The sequence below is a fragment of the Delphinus delphis genome, chromosome 3, assembly GCF_949987515.2.
Source record: "Delphinus delphis chromosome 3, mDelDel1.2, whole genome shotgun sequence".
NCBI classification, from domain to species: Eukaryota; Metazoa; Chordata; class Mammalia; order Artiodactyla; family Delphinidae; genus Delphinus; species Delphinus delphis.
Window position 1 is genome coordinate 160,474,375 of NC_082685.1, and position 21,502 is coordinate 160,495,876.

A 21,502-nucleotide genomic window follows, 5' to 3' on the forward strand; every position below is an offset into this window, starting at 1 on the left:
GCTCAGTAGTTGTGGCTCGCGGGCTCTAGAGCGCAGGCTCAGTAGTTGTGGTACACGGGCTTAGCTGCTCCGTGGCATGTGGGATCTTCCCGGACCAGGGCTCGAACCCGTGTCCCCTGCATTGGCAGGCAGATTCTTAACTACTGCGCCACCACGGAAGCCCCAAGACGCCGTTCCTAACGCTGTTTGTGGGTTTCTTCCCTCCACAGGCCTTGAACCGGGGCATTGCAGCTGTCAAGGAAGATGCAGTGGAGATGCTGGCCAGCTACGGGCTGGCCTACTCCTTAATGAAGTTCTTCACGGGGCCCATGAGTGACTTCAAGAATGTGGGCCTGGTGTTTGTGAACAGCAAGCGGGACAGGACCAAAGCTGTCCTGTGCATGGTGGTGGCCGGTGCTATAGCCGCTGTCTTCCACACCCTCATAGGTAAGGCTGTTGGCCGTCCCTTAAGAATCTAGCTTTGCTAATTCCTTCTTCCACTTAATTCATTTTCGTGTATTTATTGTAGTAAATGATTTCTTCCATAATTATTAAATATCAAGACAATTTTAAGGGATGGAAGGCATGGAGTTTGTGCTCCTAGGTCAAGAAAAGAAAATGTCCTTTGTCTGGCAAGCTGTATGTCCCTGGTTCCCAAACCCTGTGTCAGTGAGGAAGGAGTTTCATTAACAGGTGAGCAGATCTAGGATTAGCCTTCAGTAAGGTCAAAAAACTGTCAGGTGCTTTTGTTAGCGACAGACATTACTTACTCTTTTCTTTTTTAATTGAAGTATAGTTGATTTATAATGTTGTGTTAGTTTCAGGTGCACAGCACAGTGACTCAGCTATATACATACATATATGTATATGTATATCATATGTATGCAGTATATAGATATGTTCTTTTTCAGATTCTCTTCCACTATCGTTTATTAGAAGATAATGAATATAGTTCCCTGTGCTGTACAGTAGGACCTTGGTGTTTATCTTATCAGGCTCAATCTTAAGAATAAAAATAGAATGAGTGTTATTCAGGATTAATTCTTATCAGCAGTGAAAACAAATGAGATTGTTTTATGTATTAAAATTATCTCCTTTTAGGGCCCCATGTTTCTATTTCAGATGAGACTCAATACTCTGGGCATAACATTCTTTCCATGAAACAACAAGAAAATTTTATCACACACAGTGACTGGCCTACGGTTTCACCAAGACCTAGGAAAGCCCCTTCCTTTAGAGCTGGAGTTCTACTTCTGCTGCCTTCTTGGTGGTGATAAAAAACCCTAAGGGCATGATCTCAGAACCCCTTGGCTTCAAAACAGCTCAGCTTACCTGGCATAAAAATTGAATGGCACACCTACTGAACCCAGTTACATAAAGCCTGTGAACAACACTTCACAAACCCATTGTGTGTCTTCAAATTGGCACTGGTTGTATGAGAACCATGAATGTCCGTGGTGAATGAAGAGCCGGGAGATTAACCCAAACCATTTACAGTGTACTCAGATGTCAACTCATGTTTACTCATAGAATTGTGAATCTAAAAGTAAATAGACTGAGGCCTTTGTGGTCTTCCTTTTTTTTTTTGCGGTACGCAGGCCTCTCACTGTTGTGGCCTCTCCCGCCACGCGCAGACTCAACGGCCATGGCTCACAGGCCAAGCCGCTCCGCGGCATGTGGGATCTTCCCGGACCGGGGCACAAACCCGCGTCCCCTGCATTGGCAGGTGGACTCCCAACCGCAGTGCCACCAGGGGAGCCCCTGTGGTCTTCCTTTTTAATACAACATAGGATTTTGTGCTAAGAACAATGTTGGCGAGAGGATGCTTCTCATGGGCCAAATATCCAGGCAAAGTGTTGCTATTGGTCATTTCACTGGGGCTCAGAGCTTCAGGGCATGGGACAGAGAGGAGATGCTTTTCTTTCCCTTAACTTAAACCCTGAATACTAACTTATCCGCTGAGTTTTAAAGAAAACTTCTGCAGCTACATTTGATCTGGGCCATTTTCATAGATGGTATACGTACTTGAGAAAATTCCATATGTGCAATGAGCGGGTCTAAATAAATTTTTGCCTAAAAAGGAAGATAAATTAGTTTCTTTTTAGCTACTTACTTCCAAATAAACCCAACATTCCCTGTTTTAGTCATGCTCAAATGAGACTTTGGGGCTAATAGCTAATTACTAGATGTCAGTAATTAAGGAAAACTTGAGTGTACTGTATTATTGACACTGTTGGGAGGGACATTTGGTCACTGAAATAAAAATCAAAAATCAAACAAAAATCAAATCAAATCATTTTCCAAGTTAAATGCAAGTTTTTCAATTTTAAAATGGAATCATAAAATCTTACATTTGAACCAAAATGGTTCTACATCCCAGATATATTTAACAATTGCTTTTATCACTGTTGATATTTTTACAATTATCACTTCTTTTCCTTCCAACAAACAAATGCTTTCTACAGTTACTAAGAAAGCAATATCAATTTCTTTCAAAGACTTAAAACTCAGATTTTAATGATTTTCCCTCTTCTAGTTTGTTGGCCTCATTTCAATTCTCCACCTAATGGTTTGATTCTTCTCTTGCCTTCTGCTGTCTGCTGCATCAGGCATCTTTGCTCACCTTCCTTCCTCCTTTTTTTCACTAATCCCGTAAGCTTTTCTATACTCAGATCTTGCCAATTTTTCCCCATAACCTTGACCACAAGCTCCAGGTGGGATGTTGCTCTTTTGTCATCCTTACCTTTTCCAACAGTATTTTCCTACCATCCATAAACATCCCCCCGTTCAGTTTCTACTTTACAATGTGTCACCTACACTAGACACTAAAACCCATTTTCCCATCTTAGTAATGCTAGAAACAGCCACTGACATTTCTACCTTAACAGTCAGCTCTCGGCTATCTATGCTTGGGACAAGGGAACAGTGACATAGATCAACAAAAAAGCAACTATTCCAAATAATTTGACTTAAGAAGCCATTGTCTGCTCTCAGGCAGTCTTCCTAATTGTATTTGCTTGGCCTGATACTGAAATGGGTATGTATTCCCCACATGAACAGCTCCTCAGTAGGGCTTAGAGTAAGTACAAGAAGCCACATGTTACACGTTCACCAGCTTAGCCCACAGAGTGAGATAGGAACCAGAGTAACCTAGGCTTAAAACCAAATTTCTCTATATTATTTTGTTTAGGCGAAACTAGTCTAATTGCCTGAAACTTTCCTTTTTAGGTGCTATTTCCCTATCTCCTTAATAGATTTATTTCTGTTATCTAGACCTTCTAACTTTTCCGTAGCATTTATATAAGGGCTTCTAAGAGCATAGAGGAGGAAGAAGTTCTTTCTCTTAGGGATTGGTTCTGAAAGGCTCGTGGGGTGGGTCATCTCTTAACTGGCTCTGAAAGTGTTGGTTGTATTCCAGCACAACTCTTTCTAATTTTTCCCTTATCTTTGATACAAGATGGAGTGGAGAATTTGACCCAGTGCTCCAAATGAATATTTTGCTCTAGCCACTTAAGATTACAGATGGTGACTCTTCTTGTCTGTTACATTTCTGTTAATTCTGTCTAACCTCAGGCTCGTGGTTTTAACAAAATCACCGTGTTCTGTGCTTTTTCAGTTTAATGGCCAACTCCTTGGTTTCTTTTTGCTTTGTTTCCTAATTTACCTGTTTATTCATTTTATTCTTTACAATATTAGTTACTTTTCCCAGCAAGATGCCTTCTGTATAATTAATGAATATTTCTCTTTTTTTAGATATATTCAAACACTGATAAAATTCATCCATTTCCCCTTACGATGTTATTCACATGAATGTTTAACTCTAAGCAGACACACCACTAGTATTAGTAGAGCTGACCTTCCTGCTTTGAATGTGGGGGCCTTTGACTAAACAAGAGTGAAAGAATTGCCCTTTGTTTAACTCACCTTTAAAATAGTCCAATCCCCATCTGTCCTATCAGTGGTCCAACAAATTACTTATCGAACAAATAGAACGTACATGTCATTCAGGTCCTACTAATCAAAAGTTGGATACAGAGGTGAGATAAATATAAAAGATATTCATCCTTGGGGAGGAGAAGAAGTGGGAGGCAGGCAGCCACCACGCATTCATGAATCAGGGGAGAATAAAGCAAGAAAATGAGTTCGGTGTTGAATATCACGGGTAACAGGGTGGATGCCCAGTGCTAGGGTGCAGGTAACCAGGTAAAGGAGGTGTGCAGCCTGAGACTATAGAAGAGCCCGTTAGGCAACAGGGACAGGAAAAGGGGGAGAGAGGAAGAGAGAAAGGGAAGGAGAGCAGGGAAGGGCAAAGTAGAAAGAGGACCCGCAGGGAGGGCGTTAGGCATTGAGCTTTGCGGCTGTAGCTGGGTCCCTTGGAGAGCCTGTGACACCAGTGAAAATTTTTTTGTGACATCTCAGGGACAGCTATATTGAATAAAGCAGATTGAGTCTAGTGTTCATGTAAGTATGTTTAATACAGCTTTAACAACAAGGAAGATCTGTATGTTCTTATTTACTGCTTGATAACGTTATGGTCTCTAAAGAAATTTTTAATATTTAGAAAAGTTCAATATATTTTGTCAGTCTGCATAATCTCCTGGGTTATGAACTAGTGCTGGGGCAAAGGTACTCTTAAGATATATTTTTTTTAAGTTTGTGTATTCCGTGGTTATCTCCAGCCATTGGAGAAATCCTGATTCCCAGCATGATCTCTATCTTAGATTTTTTTTTCCCAATCTGGATGAACTTTGACATTTCAAACTTTCAGTATCTACCGATAATCTACCAACTGCTGGAGGATCTTCTCACTTAGAAGGGACTTCAAAGCTAAGCGTCACCAGCTTTGAAAAACCAGTTTCAACTGTAGCTCCTTTCCTTCGCTAACCTGGTGTCACATCTGGGCATCCATTTACTGATCACGGTGAGACATTAGAGGTAGACTCAGGTCAGAGAGGACCAAGAACTCCTTTGTAGGGTCAACTGTTATTGTGTTTGCCCCAATAAAGGAGAGAACTTTCACTAGGTCCTTTTTATTACATTTGCTGTGCATAATGTTTTTTCTTGTGTTTCATATTCATTTTCTCTGATTTTTTTCTTTTTTTGGACCAGACTGGTAAGCCATGCATTCTCTCATCCTTGAGAGATTTGCACATGGTTCTGGGTTTCCCCAGACATTTGCACATGGCCGGAGTGGGTCCCACTGATCACACAGGCACTTCCCCAGGAATGTATGGTGCAGATGGTGAGGAAAAGATGCTCCAGAAAATGTACCACCCAAACCTTATGCAATTAGCCAAATGAGTAGACACTTGGAATTGTGTTGGACTGACAGACTTGAAATCTAGAGATCCACTGGCCAGAAAGTTGATATCTATTCTATGTGTACCTGGAGCCTGGCTCAAGATACCCGAGTTGCAGGAGCCTTGGTAAACAGAACACAGTGGGTCAATCCGTAGCACTTGGGAGACTTTTAAACATGGGAACTAAGGCATTAGAATTAGAATAAGGGCTCCCAAATTTGCCCCTTGGAAATGCACATATTATTCTTTTACTAAAAATGGAAAGAGGGCTTTTCCTTCAATTCCCATGGGAAAATTATAGGTAATGAGGCTTATTTTGATTAATACTAAATTTCATGGCATTTTGCAACAAGTGCTGGCGACTCTGGATGAACAAGTTTGAGAACCAGTGATTCTGGAAAGGTCCATCGCTCCATTACCCCAGAGTCTCACGGGAAAATAATTCTGAGGTCAGAGGAGCTAGGGATTTGAATGGCCCTTCCTGCTTCTTGTTTGGGCAGCTCAAAGCTGTCTACCTGTAAATAGGTTAAGTCCGTGTCCTCCTGCTGCAGCCAGGCCATGAACTCCATGTACATCTATTCGAAAACCTTGCTTAATTTTTCTTTCTAATGTCCTACTTTTCATAAGGACTCTAAGCTATTTCAGAAGACTCTTGGTAAGGCAGCTTATAGAAGTTGAAGGTTACTAAATGTCATTAAGGCAGCTAGCCTGGTAATTATAGACTCTATGCAAAGTGCTTTAAACAAATTACCCCCAGCCTATACCTCCAGCCAGAAACAGCTCTGGGACACGGGAGGGGAGGGTGAGGCGATACTGGGTGGAAAACAGCCGCTGGGATTTTACTCTCCCAGCTCACAGGGTGGAAACAACCTTTGTAGTTACAACCAGACTCTTCTTCTACTACATATGGGAGGAGTAAAAGGAAGGAAGAAAGACGGGAAGAAAGCTTCTTCCCTTGGCCTCCAAAGTTTTTCTCTGGTAGCTAAAGGAGGACAAGAAGTAAAAAGAAGCAAAAGCATCCTTGGGCCCATTGGTCTCAAAGTACCCCTGGCACCTGGGGACCCTGGAGCTGCAGACTGAACAAAGCAGGGGAGTGACGTGGGGGAAACATCCTGGCAGAGTCAGAGGCTTGGTCGAGCTCAGCACCCAGCAGTCCTTCAGACCCTGTTAAACTTCAGATGTCAGCTCTTCACTGCTCTACATAAAGGCACTGTTTTTGATGTTTTAGTTAAAATAGTGTAATAAGTTGGTACACTTAGGTATATTCACAGAAGTAGAGAAGCTTATTTATACTGATCCCTATACACTCAGGCCACATGAGCAAACTGCACGCCCTGCTCTCAGCTGTTCAAATTCACACGTCCCTTCTTTTCCTGCCATTACCCCAGAGACTCACGGGAAAATAATTCTCCCCTTCCTAGAAGCCACCTGTATGAGTTTGCTAGGTCTGTCCTAACAGAGCAACACAGACAGCAGAAGTGTGTGGTCTCACGGTCTGGAGGCTGGAAGGTCGAGGTGGTGGCAGTGAGGTTGGTTCCGTCTGAGGCCGTGACGGAGAGTCTGTCCCAGGCCCCTCTCCAGCTTCCAGTGGTTTGCAACGTGCGCTGTCCCTTGGCTTGTGGAAGCATCTCCCCGATCTCTGCCTTCATGTTTTCATGGGCTTCTCCTTGTGCGTGTCTATCTCTGTGTCCAAATTCCCCCTTTTGAGAAGGACACCAAGAGCCCACTCTTCTCCAGCGTGACCCCATCTCAGCTAATTATACCTGCCATGACCTGGTTGTCAAATAAGGTCACCTTCTGAGGTCCTGGGGACTAAGGACTCAGCAAATGAATTGTGCGGGGACACAGGTCAACCCATACATTGCCCTCCAGATCTCAGCCTTTTCTAATCTCAAGGGCCCAGCATTAGCCATCCAGTCCAGTCCAGTCAGCTGGCGTTTGTATTGGCGCTAACCTTTACCAGGGAATGTTAGTTCCTGAGCTCTTCAGAGCCAGCCCCGGGCTCGTGCGCTTAGCATTGCTCTGCTCGCCCAGCGTGGCCGCCTTTACTATTGCCAGCGGTCTCTGCTGGGAGGGGCAGTGGGGTGGGCAGCGTCAGGACCATCTCTGCGCAGGTCTCAGCGCAGTGAACTTGACTGAATGAAAAGGAGTGTACAAATCAACAGCAGCCACGATTTCCAAATCTCGGCACCCAAAGTAAGCTGTGTGTGTGGTCCAGCAACATCTTTATCCCGGCTGTGTGTTTCACCAGCTAATCTCAGGTCTGAATGCACTTCTCACCTCGCTGCCAAGTCGGGCTGGAGGGCTTCCTCCTGCTTTCCAGGATCAGGTCACCCACGTGCCTTCTGATCCAAGCAGGACATCACAGCTGCCTTCCTTGTCCCTGGCCGTAACTAATCCCATTTCCCCAGTCTTTTCTCTTTCTGCCAAGTGCCACCCTCCCTCCTGGATTTCTCTTCTTGCTGCCTCAGTGGTTTTGCTGGTCCCGCCACGCTCCACACCTGCCACCTGGGCTCACCTGGCAGCTCGCCTCTTGGTTTCCACCTCTGCCCTTCCTGGGAGGACTGGGCCCTCCTCGCCTGCATTTGCCTGTCCCACCAGCATTGCATGCTGGATGTCTTAGCCATCCCAGCCCCCTACCCCTTGAAATCACTTACTTGTACCTCTACCCTCGCTGAGATTTCTATTTATAGACATTTAAATAACTTGGATATCATCCTGAAGAGCACACTTAATCCAACATCCCCATAATTCCAGACTAATCCCGACAGAGGATGGAGGATTATTTCTTTTTACCAGTTTATATGGTAATAAGTCGTCCCCCAAACTTTGAGATGGGGGAAGGGATTCTTATTATTTCACAAAGTGAGACACTAAATTTTATCTCCTTTCTGATTTCAAAGCCTCTGCTGCAGTTGTCAAGTACATGGATATTCATATTTACAAAAGAATGAACACAGCGGGAACACTACTATTAGAGCACTATGAAAACACAAAGATCATTGTTTTCCTATATAGTCTAAACATTGTATCAATGAGGTAGCAAATAGCTGAATATTGTATTTAACCTTTACTAACAATGTCTGCCAGAACGCCTAGCAGACACTAGGAGACCTTTCTCTTTCTTCCTTTCTCTCCCTTTGGCACCAACACATTCATTCAGCCTGTGTTGGTTAAGGCCCATTATGTTCCAGTCACACACTGGTCACAGGTCCTCATGTTGGAGGGACTTGGAAAGCACAGAGATAGCATTTTTCCACTGGGGAGACTATACCCACAGTTACCACCCTCCTCCCAAAAAAATGATACAAAAGGAATGACAAACAGTGAAAAGCTAGCTTTAACATTTTTATTGAAAGGTATGTTATCCCATTGTTATGTTAAAACACTCACGCATAATCCACCACACACACCTGTAAAAGAACTGGGCAATTAGAACCTAGAGTTTCAACTGTGACCCCTTCTGGGCAGAGGGATGACTGAGACTGTAGATGATTTTCTTCTTTTTGCTCATCTGAATTTTGTAATTTTTGTACCAAAACCCAAATATTATATTTAAAATTGTTTTTAAACTTTTGAGGGCTTCCCTGGTGGCACAGTGATTAAGAATCCGCCTGCCAATGCAGGGGACATGGGTTCGAGCCCTGGTCTGGGAAGATCCCGCATGCCACGGAGCAACTAAGCCTGTGTGCCACAACTACTGAGCCTGCGCTCTAGAGCCCATGAGCCACAACTGCTGAGCCCATGAGCCACAACTACTGAGCCCGCATGCCACAACTACTGAAGCCTGCACGCCTAGAGCCCGTGCTCCGCAGCAGGAGAAGCCACCGCAATGAGAGGCCCGTGCACCGCACCGAGGAGTAGCCCCCGCTCGCCGCAACTAGAGAAAAACCCGCGGGCATCAACAAAGACCCAACGCAGCCAAAAATAAATAAAATAAGATAAATACATTTATTTAAAAAAAAACTTTTGAGATAAAAAGCTTATGAGGATAATGTTTTCTAAATATTGCCATGTTCTGTTTTGTTTTGTTTTACCTTCTGCAGCATATAGTGACTTAGGCTACTACATCATCAATAAATTGCACCATGTGGATGAGTCAGTGGGGAACAAAACGAGAAGGGCCTTCCTGTATCTTGCTGCCTTCCCTTTTATGGATGCAATGGTGAGTAGAGAAGATCGTTGGCACTGTTTAAAAAACTTACGGTAAAAAATACATAGCCTAAACTTCACCATCTTAACCATTTTTATGTATACAGTTCAATGGCATGGAGTATATTCACATTGCTGTGACTCTTCAGGACTCTTTTCATCTTGGGATACTGACTCTGTTCCCATGAAACACTGCCTCCCCACCCTCCCCTCCCCCAGCCCCCAGCAACCCAGAAATGGATCCACTTATTCCCCCCAGAAAATGACCAACACATCCGAGGCTGTCTTCACTGCCCACCACATTCTTTTCCGATTGTGATAATATACATATAACATGAAACTTCCCATCTTAACCAGTTTGAAGCGCCCACCTCAGTGGCGTTAGGTGCGTTCACATCGTGGTGCTCCCATCACCGCCATCCACCCTCGGCCCTCCCCATCTTCCCAGCTGAGTCTCTGCCCCATTGAACACTAACTCCCACCCCCTACCCCAGCCCCTGGCTCCCAGCACTCTACTTCTGTCTCTATGAACTTGACTGTTCTCGGTACCTCGTGAGTGGAATCCTACAATATTTGTCTTTTTGTGACGGGCTTATTTCACTTAGCAGAATGTCTTCAAGGTTCGTGCATGTCGTATGCAGCATGTGTCAGAATGTCCCTCTTTTTAAGGCTGAATAGTATTCCTTGTATGTGTAAAAGCCACATTGGTTTACCCTTTCATCCATCAGTGGACACACCGGGGTTACTGCCACCTTTTGGCTACTATGAATAATGCCACTGTGAACATGAGTGAGCCAATAGCCCTTTGAGTCCTTGCTTTAATTCTTTTGGGTATATACCCAGAAGTGGAATTGCCGGATCATATGGTAATTCTGTTTTTAATGTTTTGAGGACCTGTCATACTGAGTTCAGCAGCAGCTGCACCATTTTACGTCCCCGCCGGCAGTGCAGAAGGGCTCCAACTGACCACTGACTTTTAACCAGTCCATCTTTTCAGTTTATTTTATGAGAATTATCTATATTTGCCACAAGTTCTGGCAGTAGGCAAGAGAGCTTGTTTGAAAAATTGATTCAAATATAAATTCCTTTCTGATATATTCAGCATCAAGGGATCAGAATAGCTTTCAGATAAACTTACCACTTGTGTGGTATGAGCACCCAAAGGTTTTTAGAATAAGACTCGCTTGAATATACTGATAGGATTTTATTACTTCAATAGCCAGCTTTGCTAGATTAGCTAAGGGTGGCTGACTTCCATAGATTAAATTCTTTGTTCTGATACTGAAGCGTTCTCAGAGAATGCTTTTTTCCTATTCATCTGTGTTACAGATATAAAAGAGACTTAGCCAAATATATATATTTCTATATTTCCAACAATGTCTAATGCTAGAAAATAAACCTTTTCTTTGGGCTCCGTTTTAAATTACCCTTGGAAGGAGACTTTCACATATGATAGTCTATATAGGTTTTTCTACCAGTCCTTACCTCCAGTTCTATATACATTAGACGTGTGAGGTGAATGGAGGTATTGAGGTATGCATTAGCCCCCCATCCTCAGAGGAATGATGCAGTGTAAAAATGTATGTGGTCCATCCTCTCAGATGTCATCAGAAGTCTTAATGTGCCTGTAGCAGGGTTACGGGGGCAGCCTTCTTGAATCTGACAGCTTCCTACTGGTGGGCCAGGGAGCCTTAGATATCAAACCCTTAGTTTCCACCGGAGGTCCTGATTTTTAGTTGTCGTGACATCACGTTAGGTGGAGAATTTGGCCACTGGAACACTTGTACCTGGATTTTCTTTTTCTTGCTTATCACCAGGTGTGTTTACTCTGGTAGTTGATGCATACCCCCTGCTCCCATACCCGCTACCCCAAAAAGAAAACAGCCAAGGGTTTGGAGTGTGTAGAACCGGATTCCCCACAGGGCCCAGGCTGGACTGAGGTGGTACCACAGTGCTTTCAAAGCAGTGAGAGAATTGAATGGAGTGACCTTTTTCACAACCTAAGAGAGTAAAAGCCCAGCTTCTTCAGCAGAGTCCATGATTCTGCTCTAATGCCTGCCCTCCTGTCTGTACTGGGACTGTGTAAACACAATTATACAGTGAACTCAGGGAACTCAGGACTAAAAGTGACTCACAGACTCTTCAGTGCCCTGTGTTCCACTTCCCTTCTTTGTTTATTTGCCACGGAAGTTTCCGAAGCTCAGTCTAACACCAGAACATCTGTGATGGACACCCTTTTCTTCCATGTTTCATCTCTCAACTCCCCCAAAAGGCCCAGTAGTAAGAGATTGCTAATAAAAACCAAAATAATACATATCACCCCAAACACACACACACATGCACACGCACATGCACATGCACACACGCACACACACACACCTTGCAGCATGGCCCTGATGTATTTGTTGGAGAGATAATATTTGCAAATCACAAAGCTTATCGTCCAGACAGCTTTTGGTCAACAAAGGTAGCCTACAAGCCACAATTTGCAAATCTTATCTACACCTTGCATTTCTTTTCCCATTTAGCACCTTTGGCCCTACGAGCTGAGGAGGAAGTAGATGTAGCAGCGGCTATAAAGTCTTGACACAGACCTAGGAAATAAATCACACTTGTCTGATTATGTTTAGCTCATGTGAAATGTTATTCCTTTGTCAGTTCAGGTCAGCCGTTACTGGTTAGAAGGATGATGCTTAAGCGGATCCTACTTTGAACTTCAAACCTTCTCCAAACCTGCCATCCCCTGGAACTTTCACTGTCTGTAACCCTTGGAGGACTTTCCTCTTAACTTTCCTCAAAGGCACGAAGTGACAGATCGGATCCCGCCCAAACTTAAAGAGAAGGAAACAGAACAACCTGATCAGTCAGTGAGTGCCTGCAGTGACGGTAGTAACTCAGATCCAGTTTAGAGCCCTCATTAGAACATGCTTCACGGATGGAGACTGCTGTGCTTTGTGACTCCCACTGGCCCCCCATTCCTGGTATTCAGCCAGGTTTCCTGCCAGACACACAAACCAGTACACTAGTCTGCATAGAACGGGTACCAAATACACACTGTGCAGTCATTGGTTCCACTTAAGTCTCATGTGGTCCTAGCCGCCAGGCTAAGTTAGTCATTTTACCAATCAAAGATTTATGAAACCTGTGCTACTAAGGTTGGGGGGTGCGTTTCTATTCTGTTTCAGGAATGCCCAGGGACTCATAATGACCAGAAATAACCTAATCCCACAGGTGTATCTCATACCCTGTTCTCTCCTTCCTGGCAGGCATGGACCCATGCTGGCATTCTCTTAAAACACAAATACAGTTTCCTGGTCGGATGTGCCTCAATCTCAGACGTCATAGCTCAGGTAAATGTGATCCGTGTGTCCATCAGAGCTGCTCAGAGCCCCTTTCAGGTGATGGACAGAACTGGCTGCTGCCTCATTTACAACTATCCGCTCCGCGAGCGTCCCTGCATTACTCAAAACAAACGTGAACTTCCATAAATGCTTGTTAAGTGAATGAGCAAATGGAACCCCCCCCCCATGATACAAGCGTGTAGGATCTTGCAGGAATGGGTGTTGTAGGAATTTAAATTTACTATCAGAGGTTTTGCCCTTTATTGTTAAGGCACTTGCACGTGAAATGACTCTGAAGTCAAAGCTAGTGGGTGGTCACAGGGTCACTGTGCACACATGGACCTCTGTGTGGCTGAGTCACTAGATGCTAGCTTCTAGAGAATGCTCCTAGGAATTATTCTTTATTTTTTTATTTTTTTTTTTAATTTTTTTTTTGCCGTATGCGAGCCTCTCACTGTTGTGGCCTCTCCCGTTGCGGAGCACAGGCACCGGACGCGCAGGCTCAGTGGCCATGGCTCACGGGCCCAGCCGCTCCGCGGCATGTGGGATCCTCCCGGACCGGGGCACGAACCCGTGTCCCCTGCATCGGCAGGCGGACCCCCAACCACTGCGCCACCAGGAAGCCCTTCCTTCTTAATTTTAAACCTGGTCCTGGCCGCTGCCTGTTGGGAGGGCTCAAAAGCTCGGAATAAACATAACTGGTTGGTAGGGGCGATGGAAGCTGGATTCAGGTGCCATCTGGCCTTGGGCTTTTCCTGGTGAAGTTTCTGTTTTAAACCTTATAGTTGGAGTTCCTGCCACAATTTGGTTGGGGGAATAAATTCAATGTTTGTTCTTAAGTCTTCTGCTTCCCCTCCCACCCCCCAGCTTCAGTCCTCTCATTACTTGTAAGCATTTGTTAATTACCAGACTTGGTAATGAATAAATAGATCCTAGGCAAAGTCCTTTGAAATACCACCTCGGCATAGATAGATAGGGAGTAACAATCACCAACGATAAAATGAAAAGAGTTTATAATGCCTTGAATTTCAGTGGCAACTCCCAGTTTGAAAACCTTTACTAAGCTAATTAATTTCCCATCATAATACAAAAAAAACCTCTTGCTTTGGTTCCAACATGCCATGCTTTTCTGTGTCATCATTATTGTAATAGTCATATGTTTTTTATTTATTTTGTGATCATCTAGACTTTCTTAGCTTGCTCAGTATCAAATGAGGATTCTCATGGGGTGTTGGGCCTCAGTGGGACCTCTAGTCCTTTCCCCTTTGTGCTGTCATCAGCCCTGGCCTTCTGAAGTCAGCTGAGATCCCAGGGATGGGATCCCAGGATCCCAGCTGAGTAATCTGGCTGCACTACTCTAGGTCCCTTTGTCTCCTGCCTTTCCATCTCAGCCTTCGGGCAAAATCCCCGTCCTGAACCACCTAATGGTGTGCACCTTGCACCACCTGCACCCAGGTAGCAAGCACTCCAGCAAAAAGTTACACAGTGGGACAAACTGATCAAAGTATAGATTCATCCTCTCATCACTCACCACTGCGGACTCTGGTAACCATGTCAGAGGGTCTCCGCCCACTTCACTCTCCCTGGCAGGTGACCTCATTGCCTACCTCACTGAGAAATTTAAACCCACATGCCTACTTTCAGACCCTTGCCTCATCTCCGTTCCCTCTCCCATTCCAGGAGAGGAGGTGTCCCTCCTCTGTCCAAGGCCACTTCTTCCTCCTGTGCCTTGAAGCCTATCCTGTCCTGCTTTCTCAGGAACCTTATTTGATTGGTTATCAGTGACTCCTTCTCTCTCCCCTGGATCATTTCTCTTTGACATGGAAACATGCTCAGACATCTGCCATCTTAACACCATAACGACAGCAACAAGAGGCTTTTTCTCATGTATGTCTTTAGCTACAATTCTCTATTACTTCCCAGCCACACCTTTTGGAAGGCCAGTTTCCTCTCACTGTCTCCACTTTTGCACTTCTCTTTCTTCCTTTTACCTACCCCATGCTGACCTCCACTCCCATCACTTCGCCCACACTGTTCTCACTAGTGACCCTCTTGCCACTGAATCCAGCGGGCACTTTTTGTTGACCTCATGGATGTCTCAGCAACTCTTCACTCTGTTGACTGCGCCTTCGTCCATGAAACATCCCTTCCCATTGGCTCTCACACCACCACGTCCTGGTTTTTCTCCGACTTCTGGTGGCCGAGCTCATCTACTGATGTGTAAATGTTCCTCAGATCCATCTCTCTCCTTACTGTGTATTCTATTCGTGAAGAATCTACTGCATGCCCTACGTTTAAACCATCTGTAACAAGATTGATGATCACCAGATAAATATCTGCGGCCAGGCCCTCTCCTCTGAGCTCTAGACAAGCCATCTAGATAGCTCTATGCTATTTCCACTCACATCCTTCAGAGGCATCGTAAGCCTCAGTTCATACTCTTCATGATCTTGATGATGGTGGTTTTGAATGAATCTGTGCCCCTACCATCAGCTCAGACACCTGGGAGCCACCCTAGGAGCGTCCCTCTTCAGGACCATCCGTCTAAAATTTTTAATCCTAGATGTTTCTTTATCTGCCCTCTTCTCCCCATCTCGGCTGCCCTCGCCCTGGTCTGAGGGATCACCCCTCCCACCTGAACTCTCAGCGATGCCTCCTGACTCGGGCCTGCCCCTCTGCTCTGGCTCTCCTCCATCCTTCCCCACTGCGGCCACAGGGATCTATTCTCAGTGAAATGCTGGCCATCTCACCCCCTGCCTAGAACCTGCTTTAGAATCACCTCCTGGTGTCCTTGAGATAAAAAGCCAAAATCCTGATCATGGTCTACGAGGTGCTGAAACCCCACAGGCTCTGCTTCTTCCCCAGCCCCGTCACTCTCCTCTTGTCCCCTTGCTCTCTACCCTCCAGCCACTGGTCCTCCCTTGTGACCAATTCAGTGTGGCCGAGCTGCCTCCCGCTGGGGGCTTTGCCTGGCTTCTGCCCGGAAGGAGATGCCCTGCCTCGGCTTGCCCCACCTAACCCTGGCTCCTGTCGGCCCCTGCCGGCTCCTGCCAAGGCATTGGGTCTCGCCCCCACGTGGGTGCCCTCCCTCACCCCACAGCCTGGCTCTCCCAGCACCACCGCCCTCTGTCCTTCACAGGCCTTTTCACAGGTTGATTACCATCTCTGCCTTCCCCACTAGGCTGTCAGCTCCAGGAGAACAGAGCCTGGGACAATCTTATCTATCATTGAATCCCCAGCACCCAGGACGGGGCCAGCACGTTGCAGGCTTTCCATGGGAAAATCCTCGCCACCGAGGCAGTACGTTACCTGCAGAAAATAGTCCGACAAGGTTTTGATGATGGTATCAGAATCAAAAATCTTAATTCTGGATTGAATTGCAAAAGGCCCAGGTGTTATCTTAAGTTGATAAATGGTACAGCCCAGCGAAGGTGTAAGATGTATGGTATGTGTTGGACCACCTGGCATCAAGCTATTAACGACATGAGGGAGGCTGAGAAAATCTTCACTTCGGCCTTGATCGCTACCGGCCCAATGCCTCCTGCCCGCCTTCTGCCACACTCCAGCCTGCTGTGCTCCTCGGGCCACTTTCCTGTCATCTCCACACCTCCCCCTCCCTTCTCCTTCACTTCCAGATCCCCTTCCTTGGTCCTACTCGTCTTGCATGGCCATCCTGATGGCGTCACCGGGAGCCTTTCTGGACTGGGCAGAGGAGGGGTTGGTCTTCACATATCCATTTTTCCTCCAGTGTGTTTTCAGTCTCTAAACATGACCATCTTCGTTTACACTGTAGGTCTGTGTATGTCGAATCTTAAGCTTGCGGCAGACAGACTAGTCTGTTTGCATATTAGGGCCCCTTAAGGCCTCTGATTAGTTAGAGAAATAAATGGGCATCTTGGCCACATTACAGAACGCAATCTTCTGTTCCAAACACAATGGATCCTTCACCAGGTTTCCCCCAGCTGGTCTTTGCATCCCTCAGTTAATACGGTACATTTGTTCCACTGGGAAGCAACAGGCATGGAGACAGTCACGGGCATCTTTATTTCCATCAATGGGCTCCACTGTATCCTCGGTGAAAGTGAATGTGAGTGTGTGATCATGAGCCTGAGTGGACACTCACGCGCCCATGCTCTGGGCAGCCTGGTCATGTCCACGCAGCCAAGCGGTAGCTCTGTCCCCTGCATCCGCCTAAGGGCCTCTCTGTCCCGTTTACCGGTTTGAGAGCAGCAACCCGGGCACAAGTGTCGGTTTGTGCTACCAGCAGACCTCCTCCAACGTCTCATACTATTATCTCGTTCAGAAGAGTTTCTCTGGATTACCCTGCCTTTCTCTGTCCCCTGTGGCAACTGAACGCACTCATTTGATGAACTGTGCTCGTTCTCCAGCTTCTTTTTTAACTTTGTGTCATCACTGATTTCTTGAGAATGCAGTGATCCGCGTACACCTCCTTCGGTCAGGATCATTTAGTGGTGGTAGATTTCACAAGCCTATCATTCCCTGGATATTTGGCTACTAAGATTGATGTACCCCCCCCAAATTTAAAAATGAAAAATAAATAAATAACTAAAAGAAGGAGGGGAAAAATGGATACTACTTAACAAAATTCTCTAAGGACAAATACAAAACTAATGCAGGGCTGATATTCAGCTGGTTCTTACCATAACAGCCAGGCCCGTTGTCTGTTCTGTTCAGTTGTTCAGTCTGTTGGTAAATATTTAGAATATTATTCCTGAAAATAATCAAACAGATTCATTGCTGTAGTGGATAGAAAATGGATGGATGGGGTTCAAAGGTACTAGGTAGACTTTTTATAAATCTTGATATTTAATCACTGTGTTCCTCTTCAAAATAAATTAAACAAATAATTTTTTTAAACAAACAAACAACAAAAAAAAAATTGATGTAGCCCAGACAATCTCTCCCCTCTCCCATTACCCTATTTGTGCACTCAGTACGCCTCAGTGGTCTTCCAAACATGTGAATCCCAGGAAGGACTCTGGACAGAGGCGGGGCTGATTCTCTGATTTCTGCAGGATGGGGGGTTAAATACATTGATAAATTTGCTTTAGAGCCTGTACTGTTCAATAGAGATTGACACTTTACTATTATTTCAATCCCTCTTGACTTTGTATTCTTTGACCTTTGCCACTTTTGTAAGTTAATATCTTAAATTTTAATTATCTTGTTTTATAATAATTAACATTGGTGCTTTTGCAGCATTTTTAGTGGATTCCATGTTATAAATGTTAATGTCCATTTTTCTGTGTACCATCATTGGTCACTGTTCTATCCTTTGTGGAAGGTCACTTAGGTCCTCTGGTGTGGATTACATGTGTACATCGATAGGGCAAAGCTCTTCTGCATCCTTTGGGGTCAGGGAATCCAAAGTTTCTAGACTTTTTTTAATCGATAACCTTAACCAGATGTGCAGTTGCCTTAAAAGAATCTTAATGATGAATATAACAGAATGATCGTGTGCTCTTCCAGTGAATCCCAAATGCATGACCCTGAATTCTCCGAGAGCAGTATTGAGCTGTAGCCCAGTACAGTTTCTGTTCTCCTTCTCATCAGTGTCAAGGTTTTCGCTCAGAGATACATCTCACCTGGGTGCAAGAGGTGGGGCCGCACTTCCATTGATTGGTTCCGTCTTCTCCCTACTGACTTGTTCTTGTTTCCCCATCTCTCAGGTCGTTTTTGTCGCCATTTTGCTTCACAGTCATCTGGAATGCAGAGAGCCTCTACTCATCCCCATCCTATCCTTGTACATGGGTGCCCTTGTGCGCTGCACCACCCTGTGCCTGGGCTACTACAAGAACATCCACGACATCATCCCGGACAGGAGTGGACCGGAGCTGGGGGTAGGTCCTTAGACCTCGAGGACATGCTCTCTGTACATCCAAGTGGAATATAGTTTCACCCCACACGTATGAAACGAGACATCAGTGTAACAGCCACATGCTCTGGGATGTTATATCTCAAGGCCAAGTGCTTCATAGTGTCCACAGGGAAAGACAGTTGGAGAACTGATGAACTCTGGAGATGAAAGAGTCCTTAGAGGTCACTCTCCAGCCTCCTTACCTCCATATGAGGAGACCAAGTCACAGTGAGTCATGTCAGGCCAAGGAGGAGACACAACATTGACGTCCTCCTTACTCTCTGTTGTCAAAAGGAAGTCATTCTGTTCTCGACAGAGATTTTAGGACCCCTGGTACCACTGAACTCACATTTGATTATTTTTAATTTCACACCAGGGATCCAGGCTGTGTTTGTACTTTCTGTACTGGCCAAACACAATCACTCATTCAGGTGCCTTCTATGGAGGGAGCAGAGTATTCAGGTACCACAGGGCAACACAGGAAGTTTTTAAATACGGTCTCTGGCCTCAAGCAGCTTTACGTCCCATTTGGCTTATCCAGCACAGCAGCAACATTCAGACATGAACCCAAGAAAGGACAGAGACTGCAATGGGAGTTCAAGAACTTCTCTCACGGAGGCTGAGAGAGGGTAGATAGGGATGAGGTCTAAAAAGCCCCCCTGATGGAGGCAGAGCTTGGCCTGTGCCTCGAAAGGCGAATATGGTACAAGCAAGATACAATCTTATACAAGTGACCAAAGCGTTCTTTTCATCATCATTATAAACAGTATCTGATTTATATGTTTGCTAATTTCTCTATCCTTAGGTATCATTTGGGTTGGTATCCATCTAGATATAAGGCAGATATGCATGATTATGTATATATATATATATATATTTATATATATATTTATATAAATATGGCCCTGAATAAATTACCACATTCCACCCCTTGATCCCACCTTTGACCACATGTTACTTTTGTCATGTAAAAACAGTAATTGCGGGACTTCCCTGGTGGTGCAGTGGTTAAGAATCCACCTGCCAATGCAGGTGACATGGGTTCAAACCCTGGTCCGGGAAGATCCCACATGCCGCGGAGCAACTAAGCCCGTGTGCCACAACTACTGAGCCTGCGCGCTAGAGCCCACGAGCCACAAGTACTGAGCCCATGTGCCGCAGCTACTGAAGCCCACGCGCCTAGAGCCCATGCTCCACAACAAAGAGAAGCCACCGCAATGAGAAGCCCGTGCACTGCAACGAAGAGTAGCCCCCGCTCACCACAACTAGAGAAAACCCGTGCGCAGCAACAAATACCCAACGCAGCCAAAAATAACCAAAAAACCAGTAATTGTATTGACCACCCACCTTGATCTGAGGTCAGGCCATCAATAATATCAGATCTAGGGCTTCCCTGGTGGCGCAGTGGTTGAGAGTCCGCCTGCCGATGCAGGGGACACAGGTTCGTACCCCGGTCCAGGAAGGTCCCACATGCCGCGGAGCGGCTGGGCCCGTGAGCCATGGCCGCTGAGCCTGCGCGTCCGGAGCCTGTGCTCCACAATGGGAGAGGCCACAACAGTGAGAGGCCCGCGTACCGCAAAAAAAAAAAAAAAAAGGGGGCGCACATCTTTGCTGTAGAATTCTTAATAAGTCGCCTTCTCGTTACCATGCTTTTGTTTTGCTTGTGCTTCTGAACATTTACATGACTTCTGTCAGAGCTTTGAAAATAGGAACCTCTGAGTAGATTTATATAGTGCCCAAATAATTAGGCACATTTGTGAGCAGACTGATTCCAAAATAAAGTATAACAATGTTTTACTTCTAAGAGTTACGTCTTACTGACATGGCTTCTAGCCAGTCAGTTTGGTAATTTAAACAGAAACTAATTTCCAGCCTGTTTCTTGGGCCATGAAGTTGGATTCTGCTTGGGTTAAAGTTGCCCTGTTTGGAAAATAGGCGTTTGGATCCATCAGGCTTCAATGTGTGTTTTGACTTCACAGTAGCTTGCCAGCTGTCTGAGTTCATTTCTATTAAGACTGTACATTTTACTTTAATTCAACTTGGCTTGTCTACAGAGGCTTTTTCTATATTATTTTTAAGTATAGTGAATTGACTCGTGATTGATATCGAAAGAAAAGGCTTTGACTCTGAATTGTTTTTTTCTATTCTGCTTCCAGAGTTCAGTGAACTTTTATCCCCTTTTCTTGATGCAGGGAGATGCAACAATAAGAAAGATGCTGAGCTTCTGGTGGCCTTTGGCTCTCATCTTGGCTACACAGAGGATCAGTAGGCCAATCGTCAACCTCTTTGTTTCCCGGGACCTTGGTGGCAGTTCTGCAGCTACGGAGGTAGGGCAGCTTCTGGGGATGTGGGTACCCACTGTCGCCGTGTAAAAACTGGGTGCGGGGGAGGTGGATTACAAATTTGTTTCCAATTCCTCTTGAGAGCTCAAGAAGTTCTGTGATATTAAATTATGTGACACCTTCACACAAGGAACCCATAAGGATCTCCATCAGTGACTTAGAATCATGTGATTTTATATTTATCTGAGTATGGGAGAAAACATCTCCTTCGTCCTTCTCTTTTACCACATGAGAAAACCGAGATTAAGGACACACAACTAGCAAGAAGCTGGGCTAGTGTTAGAATCCAGATTTTCTCTCTCCACTCAACGGCCTCTCCACTTTCCCATGGAGTCAGCATGGTACCTCTTCACAGTAGTTGCAGAGGACAGCGGAACATGCCATGCACAGCAGCAGAAGTGAAAGTACCAGGGGGTGAAGGGCTGCTGCCTCCGTTTTGACCCACCTAGTCTCACCTGTCCTTTCTCCACCTCCTGTACCGAGCCTACCGTGGCTTTATGTACTCTGGCA

At 45.3% G+C, this 21,502-nt stretch overlaps 1 protein-coding gene across 1 annotated transcript in view; it reads left to right on the forward strand.

Annotated features, from left to right (window-relative positions):
* The window catches only part of ANKH (ANKH inorganic pyrophosphate transport regulator), a 140,509-nt gene that overhangs the window by 77,583 nt on the left and 41,424 nt on the right, over window positions 1-21,502 (forward strand). Inside the window, exons 2-6 of the mRNA XM_060009649.2 lie at window positions 210-426; window positions 9,326-9,444; window positions 12,698-12,781; window positions 18,463-18,633; window positions 20,843-20,977. Coding sequence (XP_059865632.1) covers window positions 210-426; window positions 9,326-9,444; window positions 12,698-12,781; window positions 18,463-18,633; window positions 20,843-20,977 — 726 coding nt within the window. The remainder of the gene's footprint in view (window positions 1-209; window positions 427-9,325; window positions 9,445-12,697; window positions 12,782-18,462; window positions 18,634-20,842; window positions 20,978-21,502) is intronic.